The sequence below is a fragment of the Triticum urartu genome, chromosome 4, assembly GCF_003073215.2.
Source record: "Triticum urartu cultivar G1812 chromosome 4, Tu2.1, whole genome shotgun sequence".
Classification (NCBI taxonomy): Eukaryota; Viridiplantae; Streptophyta; class Magnoliopsida; order Poales; family Poaceae; genus Triticum; species Triticum urartu.
In genome coordinates this window covers 196,036,554-196,048,684 of record NC_053025.1, presented here as the reverse complement: position 1 = coordinate 196,048,684, position 12,131 = coordinate 196,036,554, and the positions used below count along the sequence as shown (strand labels likewise).

Here is a 12,131-nt window from a genome sequence, read left to right as displayed (position 1 = left end):
CACGGAACTCTATTTTTTTTACACATTTCAACTTCAAAAAAAATTATATATTTAATACACACCACTAATTTTAGACTAATCTGATTTTAGTAAATATGACCTTTCAAGTATTTTCCTGACTTACTATATATGTGACGGACGTTTTAGTGTACCCATCACTGCTTACTTTCTAGAAATTTTGGGAGAAATTGACGCATGTCATCGAAATATTGATGTGGCAACAAATTTTCGGCTCGCCAGTGGTGCATGGCAAACTAGTGGCGGGCTTGAGTTTGTCACTCGCCACTGCTGGTTTTATGATCCCACGGATAAATTTGTAAAAAATTACGAGTGGCAGGTGGTTATGTTTGCCCGCCACTGCTATCCACACAGGAGTGGCTGGCAACACTTTTTACCCCCATTGCTACTTGATGGATAGGGTTCCATCTTATCTGACCGGCTTGCCCAGTACTCGCAAGAAAGCGGTCCCAAGCTCACTTCTCAGAAATCCAGGTATTTACATCTGCAAAGGACCTGTTGCATGCTGCTTGTGCTAAGTCACCCACTACATTCTCAATGGAAACTGCTCAGTGACAGGTACCTATCCTCCCCTGGCTCTAATTTGAGCCCACCTAAATATTTTTTCAGTAGTGGCTATTTGGTCAGCAAGGAGGAAGGCAATACATGAGGATGTATTGCAAAGCCCGTGATCAACCCATTGTTCATCAATAACTATATTGAAGAAATTAAAGTTGCTAAGAAAATTCACAATCCCTTGAATGTTGTGGACGACACCTACTTGGATGCTTCAGCCATGGTGTATAGAGGCACGTCTGACCCAACTCGGCTGAAGCAATTGCATGTCAAGAAGGCCTTTACTTAGCAAAAGATTTCGCACAACAGAAGATTCACATTACCTCGGATTGCAAAGTTATAATTGACGATATCAAGAATGGGGGTATGTGATTTCATGCAGCCATCACGAAGGAGATGAGGCAGCGGTCTGATCCTTTTCAGAATGTCTTTTTAGCCATAAGCGGCGTAATAATAACTATGAAGCTCAATACATAGCTAGTTCACGAGTTCTTTGAGTTTGGGACGCCATGTGTGGCTTGGAATTCGCTTCAACACCGTGTCTATTCCTGTAAACATTTCAGTCGATTAATAAAGCTTAGCGATGCCGCCTCAAAAAAGTGTATGCGTGCAGTGCGCCACCTTTTTCGTTGTCATTCCCCTCGAGTTAGGGTTTCTGTTCTTCATGGTACCGATTCCAGCCAACGTCGAGTTTCCTCCCAACCTTCCGCCATCTCCTGCAGGACTAGTTCAAACTGATTAAGGGACGACCTAGTGTCGTTTCCTGGTCTTGTCTAGCTTACTCGGGTTCCCCATGGCCCGGTAGATTGATCTTCGGGCTAGGATAACCAATGGAGAAGGAAGTGTTTGGATCGGGAGAAGTCTTGAGTGACGTCGAAGCAATGATGAAAGAACTCATTTGACGGAGGAGAATCAAGATGTTGTTGTAGAGCAGGAGGAAGCACTGCCGGTGGCTACAACATGTTGGATGGCCATCGTCGGGGTTTGTGATAGTCTAGCTTAATAGGGATGATAGACTACTCATATCAATAAGGAATTCCTTCTTTTTCGGAAGACCATTCGGACAGAACTCCAAAGTTAAGCGTGCTTAGCTTAAAGTAGTTTTAGGATGGGTGCCCGACCGGGAAGTTGCTCCTGGGCGCGCACGAGTGAGGACAAAGTGTGCAGAAAAGACTAGTATTGATTTGTGGGGCCAGTCTAGATACCGCCAGGAGTAACAACCACCGATGGCTGTGTCCAGGGCGTTACAAGTTGGTATCAGAGCCGACCCTCACGGTTACACGGATGTTTGCGGATAGGTGTGTGGTCATGTTGTTCATGACGTTTGTGACCCGTTGAGTGGGGGTGTATGTGATAGTCTGCCTTAATAGGGATGATAGACTACTCATATCAATAAGGAATTTCTTCTTTTCCGAAAGCCCATTCGGACAGAACTCCAAAGTTAAGCGTTCTCAGCTTGGAGTAGTTTCAAGATGGATGACCAACCGGAAAGTTGCTCCTGGGTGCGCACAAGTGAGCACAAAGTGTGCAGAAAAGACTAGTATTGATTTGTGGGGCCAGTCTAGATCCCGCCAGGAGTAACGACCATCGATGGGTGTGTCCGGGGCGTTACAGGGTTCCCACGGCTAAACCCTATAGCCAACCTTGGTCCTACAAGAACATGCGGGTAGCCTAGGATCTTGTGCAGGATGTGAAGCCTTGCCCGCTGTCTGATAATCTGTATACGACTCAGTTTTCGTGTCTAGGTGATTGGGAGAGTCATTGAAGAGGACCCCTGGACTTTTTGGGAAACACTGTTATTCTTGCACCTTATGATGGCTTCACCAAACCCTATTGGATGAAGTTAGATCTGTTGATATGGATTCAATACATGATCTTCCACATGGGTACACACAAATTGCTGAAATCCTTTGTAGGGAAAGTGGGAGAATTTGTTTTTGCAGCGCTGTTTCCCAAGATTTTTTTTTGGCGGGTGTGTTTCCCAAGATTTTGAGGGCAACTTCTTCAGGGTTAAGAGTCAAGATTGATGTCAAGAAACCTCTAAAGAAAGTTGCATCTCTTGTTCATAATCCAAGTGTACAAGGAGCATGGTGTTGGGCATATAATATAAGTTGATAATCCTTGTCTCTGTGAGTTGATCATCGAGCTTGAGTGGTTATAGCGTGTAGCCTGTAGTGAGGAATGATGGTGATTTACACACATAGCACGTGAAATATCAGAGAAGATGCATAATTTTGAGAGTGCCGAGATAAATTTTGAGCGAAGGACCACCAATGGTGAAGCCCATTCCTTAGCTACCTGTATGAGACAGCTGGTCGGCTTCTTTGGATTAACCACCCACCTGAGACGTTCAAATTCCTGTAGCCATAAGAAACACTTAAATGCATGGAACAAGATGAGTTGTCAAAAAAAAAAAGAATACTGATAAGTATGATATGGTAACCCAAAGGCCGAATTCTTCCTGTAAGTTAGCTTCTGTTCTATTTACAGCTTTCCTACCATACTTGCAAACATTTACGGTGTGCTCTCAACATTTCGTTCTCCAAGCAAAGCTTCTGGGGGTGCCAAGAACTAGGGCCGACCACAATCTGGAAACATGTATTGACGCATGTTACCCACATCAGTTGAGAATGCAGCTAGAAATAAATTTTGCGCATACTGGCTACAAACACCTGGATACTCAAAAGAATACTTTAGAAATTCTCAGACTGGTTAAGACAGAGTAGCATGCCCAGTTACCCACGTATGTATCATGTGGCTCCAAGCCAAAATTTACTGCCAACCACAACAATGGTGGCTTCTGTTCTCTCACTCTCCCCTTTTATCATTGGCTCTTTATTTGCTTATTCCAAAGTAGGTAAATGGAAAAAGATTTACTGTGCCTTGCCAAGTGATATTTGTAGCAGCCATCGTCGCACGTATGTCTTCAGGCTACATCGGGAGTATTTATCAATAGTGGGTCCCAGCTTATACTTGTCTTCACTAAAACAGTATAGCAAAAAAAATGCTGAGAAAACACAAAGCATGTTATAGCAACCGAATGGAAATTCCAGAATGTATTCCAGGATTGTATGCTACTCCCTCCGATCCATATTAATTGTCGCTGATTTAGAACACCAAATCTATACTTACAGAAGACAAGAAGGCATGTTACACTTAGAAATGGTACGAACATACGGTGCTTTTTAACACCATATTCCAGTTCCAGATGGGCTTCGCTGCAAGAATACGGGATCATATTTTTCTAGTTCCTGAACCATTGATTCAATCATGGGATGGGAAAACAAGAAACAAACAGAGTACTTCAGATGAATTAGGGGTGGTAGAGAAAGGGGTTTATCGTCAGTACCTTCTCAAACCAAGTAGTACTAAAAATTATTTCTGAACAGACTGCAGACCCACGAGATGAGTGCCTCAACTCTCCTGACATAGTACATGCTATTATAGAAACCATGGTTAGTAGTCAATCAAAAGCACATATCATTCACCTAGCAATAAAAACAGGTCTACTGCGCCAAATGAAATGACCATTTGTTATTTTAGCAGTTACCGTTAACATGAAAATGAACCTGATATAATCTCAACTTCACCTGACAAGCTAGAAGGATATTCACTCCACACAAACCTTTGTCTGAATCAGCTTACAGACACATTCCAAAACAAAATGACTATGACTGCTAGGATCAAAATGTATACTCCCTCCATTCCATAATAAGTGTCATGATTTAGTTCAAACAATTTGAACTAAAGCACGTCACTTATTTGGAACAAAGGAGGTACTAAATAGTGGCATATCACTTGAGAGTTGATATAATGAAGCTTCTCTGTCCTTACAGCAATACAGTTATCATACATACTAATCTTGTAGGTCAACAGAAATAAAACAATTCTGGCAGTAGTTAATTTGCTAGGTTGCATTATTAATTCCAGACATGAAGAGGAACGGATTTTTCATTTCAGTCAGATGAACTCAACACCATAATCAATTTATGAGGTCAGTTACACCATGACAAGCTCAGTCGAAACCAAACTTGGGTTCTCCTGTTGCAGAGCATACATCTTGTCGGTCATTCCTTCCTTCCGATAAGCTTCCAACAAGATGGAGTATGTGATGGCATCTGCTTCACACTGCATATGCTTCATGTGCCTGAAGACCCTCTCCATTTCCATCAGATCCTCCGCTTTCGCACATGCCGCAAGAACAGAGTTGTGGAAAGACGTATTCGCCGGTACATCGAGCCTCTCAGCAAGCTTTACCATGCCTACCACCTTGTGGAAAAGGGCTGCATTGCTGAACCCGTTTATTAGACAACAGAAGGTCTTTGTATCTGGCTTCATCCCCTCTGAGCGCATCTGGTTAAATGTGTCCTCCATGTTTTTGGCATCACCTGCCACAGCAAATGCCTCGATCACATTGTTGTATGTAGCAGTCGTCCATGGAAATGCTAGCCTGCGCATGTATTCCATCACCGCAGACATCTTGTCATACATCCGCTTCTTCCCGTAAGCACCAATGAGAATGTTGAACGTCCGAGTCTCTGGCTCGATCCCATAGCCTCGGAATTTCTCGTACCACTTCTCCATCAGCTCAACCTGGCCACTGTTCCCAAACAGGCTTAGGATAATGTTCATGGTCCAGACATCCGGTTTACAATTTGCACTTTCAAGCATCGCCGAGAGTAGCTTCTCCATATCGTCCAGCCTTCCTGCTCTGCAGTAGCCACTGAGAACAATGTTCTGCGTGACCGTGTTGGGTGTCACGGAGCGCTCAGCCATCTCTTTGTACATAGCATCGACGAGGTCGAACCTTGAGGCGTCGACGAAGGCCTTGATGAGGATGCTATAAGTGTAGACATCAGGCTGGCACAGCGGGGCGGCCTTCATGTCTTCGAGAAGCTTGAGTGCCTCGTCTAGGAGGCCGTTCCGGCAGTAGGCCCCGATCAAGGCCGTGTAAAGCTCGGGAGTTGGCTGGCATCCTTGCTGCTGCATCTCGGTGAAAAGGTCTTGTGCTAGAGAAGGCTGGCCTGATCTCCCCAGCAACAGGAGGAGTTTCATGTAGGTGCCCTCTTTGGGATAGTAGAAAGTTTGCTCCTTGAGCATCTCGAAGACCTACACATATTTATTCATTTTTCGGAAATCAAATCAGTTGGTAATTCCTAAAATGGTGCGACGCAAAGTAAAAGGGAAATTACAAATTTATAAGGAAATTTTGATTGGTATAGCTGGTTGGTGACTGTTACCTGAAGCGCCTCCCGCCAGTTCTTGGCGGCGATGCGGTCGGCGAGGGCCTCGGTGACGGTGCAGGCCCAGGCCTTGGCATCGGCGCGCGCGTCGAGCCTCTTCTGGACGTTCTTGATAGGGGTGCGAGCGCGGCCCCTCCTCCCGGACTGGGATTGGGACTCGGCCGCCGCCGGGAACTCCCCCGCCCTCCAGTGCCTCTGGCGCCCTCCCCCCTCCGGGTCCTCCTCCGCCTTCCAGTGCCTCTGGCGCCCTCTCCCCTCCGGGTCTTCCCCCTTGGACGGTGGAGGTGGGGGCGGGCGCTCCGTGGTCCGGGGTCTCCGGCGCTGCTGCGTGCCGGAGGAGGGGGAGGTGGTGGGGAATGGGAACTCGCCGGCCTTCCAGTGTCGGCGGCGAGTATTAGTGTCGGAGGTGTCAGCGGCGGCGGTGACCAGGCGGGGCCGGAAGGTGGCGTTGGCGGCGCCGGCTAGCGCCATGGAGGTGGAGTTGGCAGGCAATGCGGAGGCGAACGCGCTGAGAAGAAGGTAAGATAGAGCTAGTGGAGATAATTCCAAAAGAGACTAGTGACAAAAAAATATCGAATTCCTCATTTATTCTGAATCCAAACAGTCTAGTGGAAAATGAATCCTATCTATTTTGTAGATAAAAAATCGTTTCTTTGAAAACAAACATTTTATTTCTGAATCCTGAAAGACTTGTGACAGATAAACACCTTTCTTTCAAGTACTACCTTCATCGATTCTAAAAAAAGTACTATCTTCATCCGGGTTTGTTAGTCCTCTCGCATTTTGGGTCAAATTTTAACATAGATTTAACTAGCACAATATGATTTATATGCAACAAAAATTATATCATTGTAAACTTCTTTCAAATAAGAATCTACCAATGTAATTTTGTAGCATATAACTTATATTTTGTTAATCAAATCTAAAGTTAAAGTTTAGCACAAAATATAAAAGGGACTAATAGACCAACTAAGGTCAAAGTTTAGCACAAAATACGAAAGTCACTAGTAACCCAGACGGAGGTAGTAATCATTTTATCTCTGAAACAATCACAGAATCATTTTAACACCAGAAGGATAGCTATCCTTATTGGTCACAAACAATGATCAAAGTCACACATGACAAGAATTCTTCCTTTACCTGATACTCCCTCCGGTCCTTTTTACTCCGCATATTAGATTTGGATCAAGTCAAAGTTTGACCAAATATAAAAAATATCAATATCTACCATACCAAATATATATCCCATGAAACTACATTTCGTAATGAATCTAACAAAATTGATTTGGCATCGTAAATGTTAATACTTTTTTTTATAAATTCGGTCAAAGTAGAGATGCTTTGACTTCAAACAAAACTTATATGCAGACTAAAAAGGACCGGAGGGAGTACATCACTCTATTCTAGGCTGAAAAATTCAGATTCAGACGCCAGAAACACAAACTGACAGGTGACAACCACCCACGAAACATTTTTTTTCTTTTTCTTTGATTTATACTCTTGGTGTGTACAATACGATAGTAGTAGAGATAAGAGAAGTCTGTAGCTCATACCAGCAACCACACCAGCTGAGAGCCTTTCAGACCGTTTTACAAGCTAGTTCTGTACATCCTTGAGCCGTCATACACACCACTGTACATTCCATTCCATGTATCAACAAATGCAAAAATCCCCGCTCCGAGGGGTGAAAAATAAAAATCGATCAATCTGTTACGTATTCAGAAGAATTCTCCACCATGTTCTTCCGCGCGCTGGTATCTCTCTCTATCTTTATATCTCCAGAAGATGTTTAGGGTTTCCTTCTTTCTTTACCTCATTTGGACGAAAATGGACGACTCTTTGGCCGAGGGGGCCTCTCCTCATGCTCAGGGGCATCACTCTTCTCGATGCTGTTCTTGCCCCTCAATGGCACGGTTTCAGTATTCTCAGAGATCCGGTTCTGTCGTGGTCTTCGTTCCTGCAAATCCAGTCACTTGCATGTTCAACTTTTGTGATTGTGCATATGTAGGCAATAAGCATCAAATTCAAAACCAAGCTAAACAATCCTCTCTAAGCCAAATGGAGCCGGTAGAGCAAGCATATAGGATAACCAAATAAGATGGCATCAATGGCAGCACATCAGTCCAGCACAAGTATATACTGTGCAATGACCAATTGATCATACAATGAATGAAAATAGCAGGAAAATGCATGATTTCCAGGTAAACCAATAATCATATGTGAATGGTGTTCTTTTGCGAATCAAACCTCTTGAGGTATGGTTTCGCTAGAATCCAACATCCGGACGACCTGATCCATCCTTGGTCTCTTCTCAGCATTCAGATCGATACACCGCAGAGCTGTCAAAAGGGCACGTTTGAGTTCCTTTGTCGATGGTCTTCTCTCAAGGTGTGGATCCACCACTTCGTCAGACCGTCTGTTGGCGACCATCAATTTAAGCCAATCGACTAGGTTTACCTACAGGTAAATAGCAACAGCAGTGTGTTAGAAAGAGATGAAGGGCACTGAGTTGCCTGGTAACAGAAGAGATTGAAAAATGAGTAAAAAGAAGAGATGAAGACAACAATTAGGGATCTCAAACATAACAGAAGAGATTTTGCAAGTATTACCTCACTTGGGGGGCGATCATAGTCAATTGGATCTCTACCTGTAATAACTTCCAATAAAAGAACCCCAAAGCTGTAGACATCACTCTTCTCATTCAAAAGCCCGCTGTTAGCATACTCAGGCGCAACATAGCTGCATAACAAGAATATAATAGTTATTGAGTGAAACTAATTGTTAGCATCCACAACTTATCTCTCGAATTATAATGGATAAATTTTGGAGGAAATGAAAACAGAAACTGACTCATATATACCATGGCATGAAAAACTTACCCAAAGGTACCCATAACTCGAGTAGCAATATGACTTTTACCAGCACCAAGCATCTTGGCCAAACCAAAGTCAGATATTTTGGCATTAAACTCATCGTCGATCAAGATATTGCTGGCCTTGATGTCACGATGCACAACCTTTGGTTCAAGTGCCTCATGTAAGTATGCAAGGCTGCAGGCAAATGTGGAGTCTGTATCAAATTGATGTTTCCAAGAGCCCCAAGGCTATAGGTAAAATTAAGAACAATATCGAATGACTGAACAGAACACCACCATGTTATTCAAAAAAAGAAGAGCACTAGTTACTTGCAACAACAAAAAGAAGCACTACTTAAAGCCATTGTGATACAGTACCGACAAGGACTGGCTAAAAATTTGTGTAGTCTCAACCTTCACTGTAATCATATTTCAGGGCTGATCCAAATCCAAACTTGTTTCTGTTCACAACAGTATATACTATAATTTCTAGCGGCTAATAACTTGGTACGATAGTTAAACCCAGATGCCATTATGCCTGAAACATGTGCCGATGTGCATCAATCAGAATGATCATTTGTTAGCTCTTGCACACTATCGCGTGATGAACAGAATTTTGGAAGTACAGAGATCCTAAGAAAAGAATGAGTTTAGTGAAGGAGCTACTCACGCCTTTGCAGTCCCCAGAAGAACTTTCATGCGAGCTAACCAAGTGAGAGAGCTGTACTGGGACAATTCTCCGTGGAGCCAACTTTCAAGATTCCCGTTGTTAACAAACTCGTATACAAGCATCCTGGTTATGCAAACACATCAAGCAATTCATGTTATGACTTTCTTGTTTATTTGATGCTAAAACAATAGAAACATAACAGGCTATGCTTTAGAGAAAAAATGGAAGAAGAAAAAAAAATGATGACATATTCTGACCTCTGGGTACCCTCAACACAATATCCCAAAAGCCGGACCAAATTCTTGTGGCGAACATTACCAATTGCCTCAACTTCCACTCTGAATTCCCGCTCGGCCTGCCCTCTGCACAAAGTCAAGCAATTCTTGTATAAGCAGAAAGGAGGTGACACAATAAACTTTCCAGCCAAAAAGTCAACACAATAAACCCATAGACATCCATTTCGTCACCGAAATATCGTTATAGGAAAACTCACAAATTGTTAAGGATTTTCTTGACAGCGACTGGGGTGCCATTTGATAATCTGCCACGGTACACAACACCATATCCACCCTCACCAATTACGTTGTCCTTTGCAAAATGGTCGGTTGCAACATCTAGATCTCTGAGAGTGAACCAATGGCCCCAACCAAGGTAAGAAAACTCAGGTAGGCCGTCCAATGGCGCAGAATCGGCAGTAGCATGTACGGAAGGCTGTTCACAGACAGAAACAGATTGAATTCCATCACAGCCATCAGTGTGAACTAAAGAACCTGAAAGATTGTTCTCTTCTCTATGCCTCGAATTGTCCTCCTGCACCGATTGAACTGCATCTTTATCCGTTGATTCAACAGGCCCATTCTCAATGGCGAGTAGAAGCCCATCATGTACAACATAATCATTGGGTGAAAATTGGTCAGCCACCCTGACTTCTGTGATGTCCTTGAATGCAGAAGGTATCTGGGTCATGGGAAGCTCCTTGAATGCCTTTCGTGACCGTCTGATCCAGGTTTGGATGGTTAGGCATATCACAAGGATAAGAAGAATACCCAGGAGGGATGCTCCAACAGCGATCCCAATCACAACCCAAAGTTTAAGCCCAAAGACGATTGTTTTCTCATGAAGTGATTCTGTGAGCGTGGAATTTGATGACATCTTGTGATCATCAAGCACCTGCGTTCAAAGGATAAGAAGGTGTTAGTGACAGATGCAAAGAAACACTTGCCTATATTAACTTGATTGCTTGGTCTGTGGACACTTAATATCATCTGTCTCAAACTGTTTGCAGCGTTCCCACGGAGATAATAAACCTACCCTAATACGTATAAAAGAAATGGTGGAACTGTTTGCTGATTTGGGAATTAATGAGAAAGCTACATTGCAACCACCAAGCTGAAGACCAGGCAAAGGTGGCGTGCTCCGCGTGCAATTAGAGGGTCGGCAAATGCAAATTAAGTTTGCACACGAATGTACTAGCTTCAAACCAGTATTACTTATGCAGAAAGAACAACAGAGTGACATGTGGCCAAGATCAAGTGAAGCGGACTGACGTGCCAACCACCATTCCCATACCTAGAGCTTACTTGCTGTTGAGAATTAAGTATGTCCAATCCAAGAGCTACAGGCTTAAACAAGTAAAGAGGTACGAAGACACGAGTTCTTGAGACATCCTGATGCGTTTCACACTAGAGCAGAGAAATAAGTAGAAATTGAACATCAGGCCTACCCGCCCTTTGATTATGGATGGATACCACATATAGATGTAGCATCTCTCCACAGAAACAGAAAATTGGGCACGGTTCAGGGAACCGACAAAGCAGCTAGCTGCACGCAAGCTAAGCAAAGCTAGAACAGAGGGGGCGCAAGATTACTACCTTAAGCTAGCATCCTAAATGCCAAAGTTGATGAATCTTATAAATCTGAGGAGCAAGATGGAGAGAAGAATGAAATAAAAACTGTTTGTAGCCTGAAATCTGGACGGCGAAACCGAATCAGCGGAAGCATTGTGGGTAATGGCGGAGGGGGAGCGGGGAGGAGCAGGGAAAAGAGGAGCTCGGGGATGAGTGAGATCCAGTTATTAGCCGAGACGCTCGCATTCGCTCCGAGAAAGAGGGGATGAAGGGGGATTGGATGGATGGATAGGGTACCTGGGATCCAGCGCAGCAGCGGGAGGAGGAAGAGGACGAAGCAATTGCAGTGTGGGGAGGGAATGTATGGGGAAGGAAGGGAGGGGATTTGGAGATGGAATTGGAAGGTGGTGGCGGCAGGAGAAGGGGAGTTGTCAGCGTGGTTGGTAGTGGACTGGCGAGGCAAGGTGAGAGAGAGAGAGAGAGAGAGAGAGAGAGAGAGAGAGAGAGAGAGAGGAGCAGTCCGTCAGTCGGTCGGGGCGGACGGGAGTGACGCGGAAGAAAGCACCCCAGCCAAGCGAAGTCAGTGGTGAACGCAAAGTAAAGCACACGCACACGCTCCACCCTTCCTTCTTCACACCTCTCCCTCTAGTGCTCTCCAACCAATAAACTGGAATTAATAATTTGTTTCTTTTTGCGGGGGGATTAAATTAATAATTTGTTAGTAAGAGACTCGAGATGGTAAGCAGCGAAGTTGTAAAGTATAATCTCTGTGACTAACCCGGTAACTTATGGGTGCATTTAAGGTTTATTTTATTCAAAAAGAAGACACGATGACCTAAGGCCAAGGTAATGTGCGGCAGCATGCGCTAGGTGGTGGCAGTGGTACCGGATGTGGGCCAGGGAGGGGTGGTGAGGGAGGCTGCGTAAGAGCATCTATAGCCGGA

The 12,131-nt window shown here is 44.2% G+C and overlaps 2 protein-coding genes across 3 annotated transcripts; both read right to left on the bottom strand.

Annotated features, from left to right (window-relative positions):
* Positions 1 to 4,350: 4,350 nt before the first annotated feature.
* On the bottom strand, positions 4,351 to 6,355 carry LOC125551290 (pentatricopeptide repeat-containing protein At3g06430, chloroplastic). Its single transcript, XM_048714468.1, has 2 exons — positions 5,814 to 6,355; positions 4,351 to 5,682 (listed from the first exon to the last, which is right to left on the bottom strand). The coding sequence occupies exons 1-2, from the start codon at positions 6,285 to 6,287 to the stop codon at positions 4,573 to 4,575; spliced, it is 1,584 nt and encodes a 527-aa protein (XP_048570425.1). The 5' UTR covers positions 6,288 to 6,355; the 3' UTR covers positions 4,351 to 4,572.
* A 905-nt stretch (positions 6,356 to 7,260) lies between these two features.
* On the bottom strand, positions 7,261 to 11,694 carry LOC125551291 (probable receptor-like protein kinase At5g18500). Of its 2 annotated transcripts, none has more exons than XM_048714469.1 (8): positions 11,485 to 11,694; positions 9,834 to 10,510; positions 9,598 to 9,702; positions 9,341 to 9,463; positions 8,696 to 8,866; positions 8,426 to 8,555; positions 8,064 to 8,273; positions 7,261 to 7,773 (listed from the first exon to the last, which is right to left on the bottom strand). In XM_048714469.1, exons 2-8 carry the CDS (start codon positions 10,490 to 10,492, stop codon positions 7,630 to 7,632), a joined length of 1,542 nt encoding a protein of 513 aa, XP_048570426.1. In that variant the 5' UTR covers positions 10,493 to 10,510; positions 11,485 to 11,694; the 3' UTR covers positions 7,261 to 7,629. The 2 variants fall into 2 exon arrangements, with proteins under 2 accessions (XP_048570426.1, XP_048570427.1); XM_048714470.1 differs by lacking the exon at positions 11,485 to 11,694 and adding an exon at positions 11,212 to 11,454.
* Between the last annotated feature and the right edge of the window lie 437 nt (positions 11,695 to 12,131).

Bases quoted from the DNA above. Each gene is read 5' to 3' on its own strand.
- LOC125551290 (XM_048714468.1), bottom strand. From the start codon at position 6,287: ATGGCGCTAGCCGGCGCCGCCAACGCCACCTTCCGGCCCCGCCTGGTC. The intron at 5,683-5,813 runs GTAACAGTCACC...AAATATGTGTAG, and splicing joins ACTGGCGGGAGGCGCTTCAG to GTCTTCGAGATGCTCAAGGA.
- LOC125551291 (XM_048714469.1), bottom strand. From the start codon at position 10,492: ATGTCATCAAATTCCACGCTCACAGAATCACTTCATGAGAAAACAATC. The intron at 8,867-9,340 runs GTGAGTAGCTCC...ATTTGCCTGCAG, and splicing joins CTTCTGGGGACTGCAAAGGC to CCTTGCATACTTACATGAGG. The intron at 8,274-8,425 runs GTAATACTTGCA...ATTTACCTGTAG, and splicing joins ATGATCGCCCCCCAAGTGAG to GTAAACCTAGTCGATTGGCT.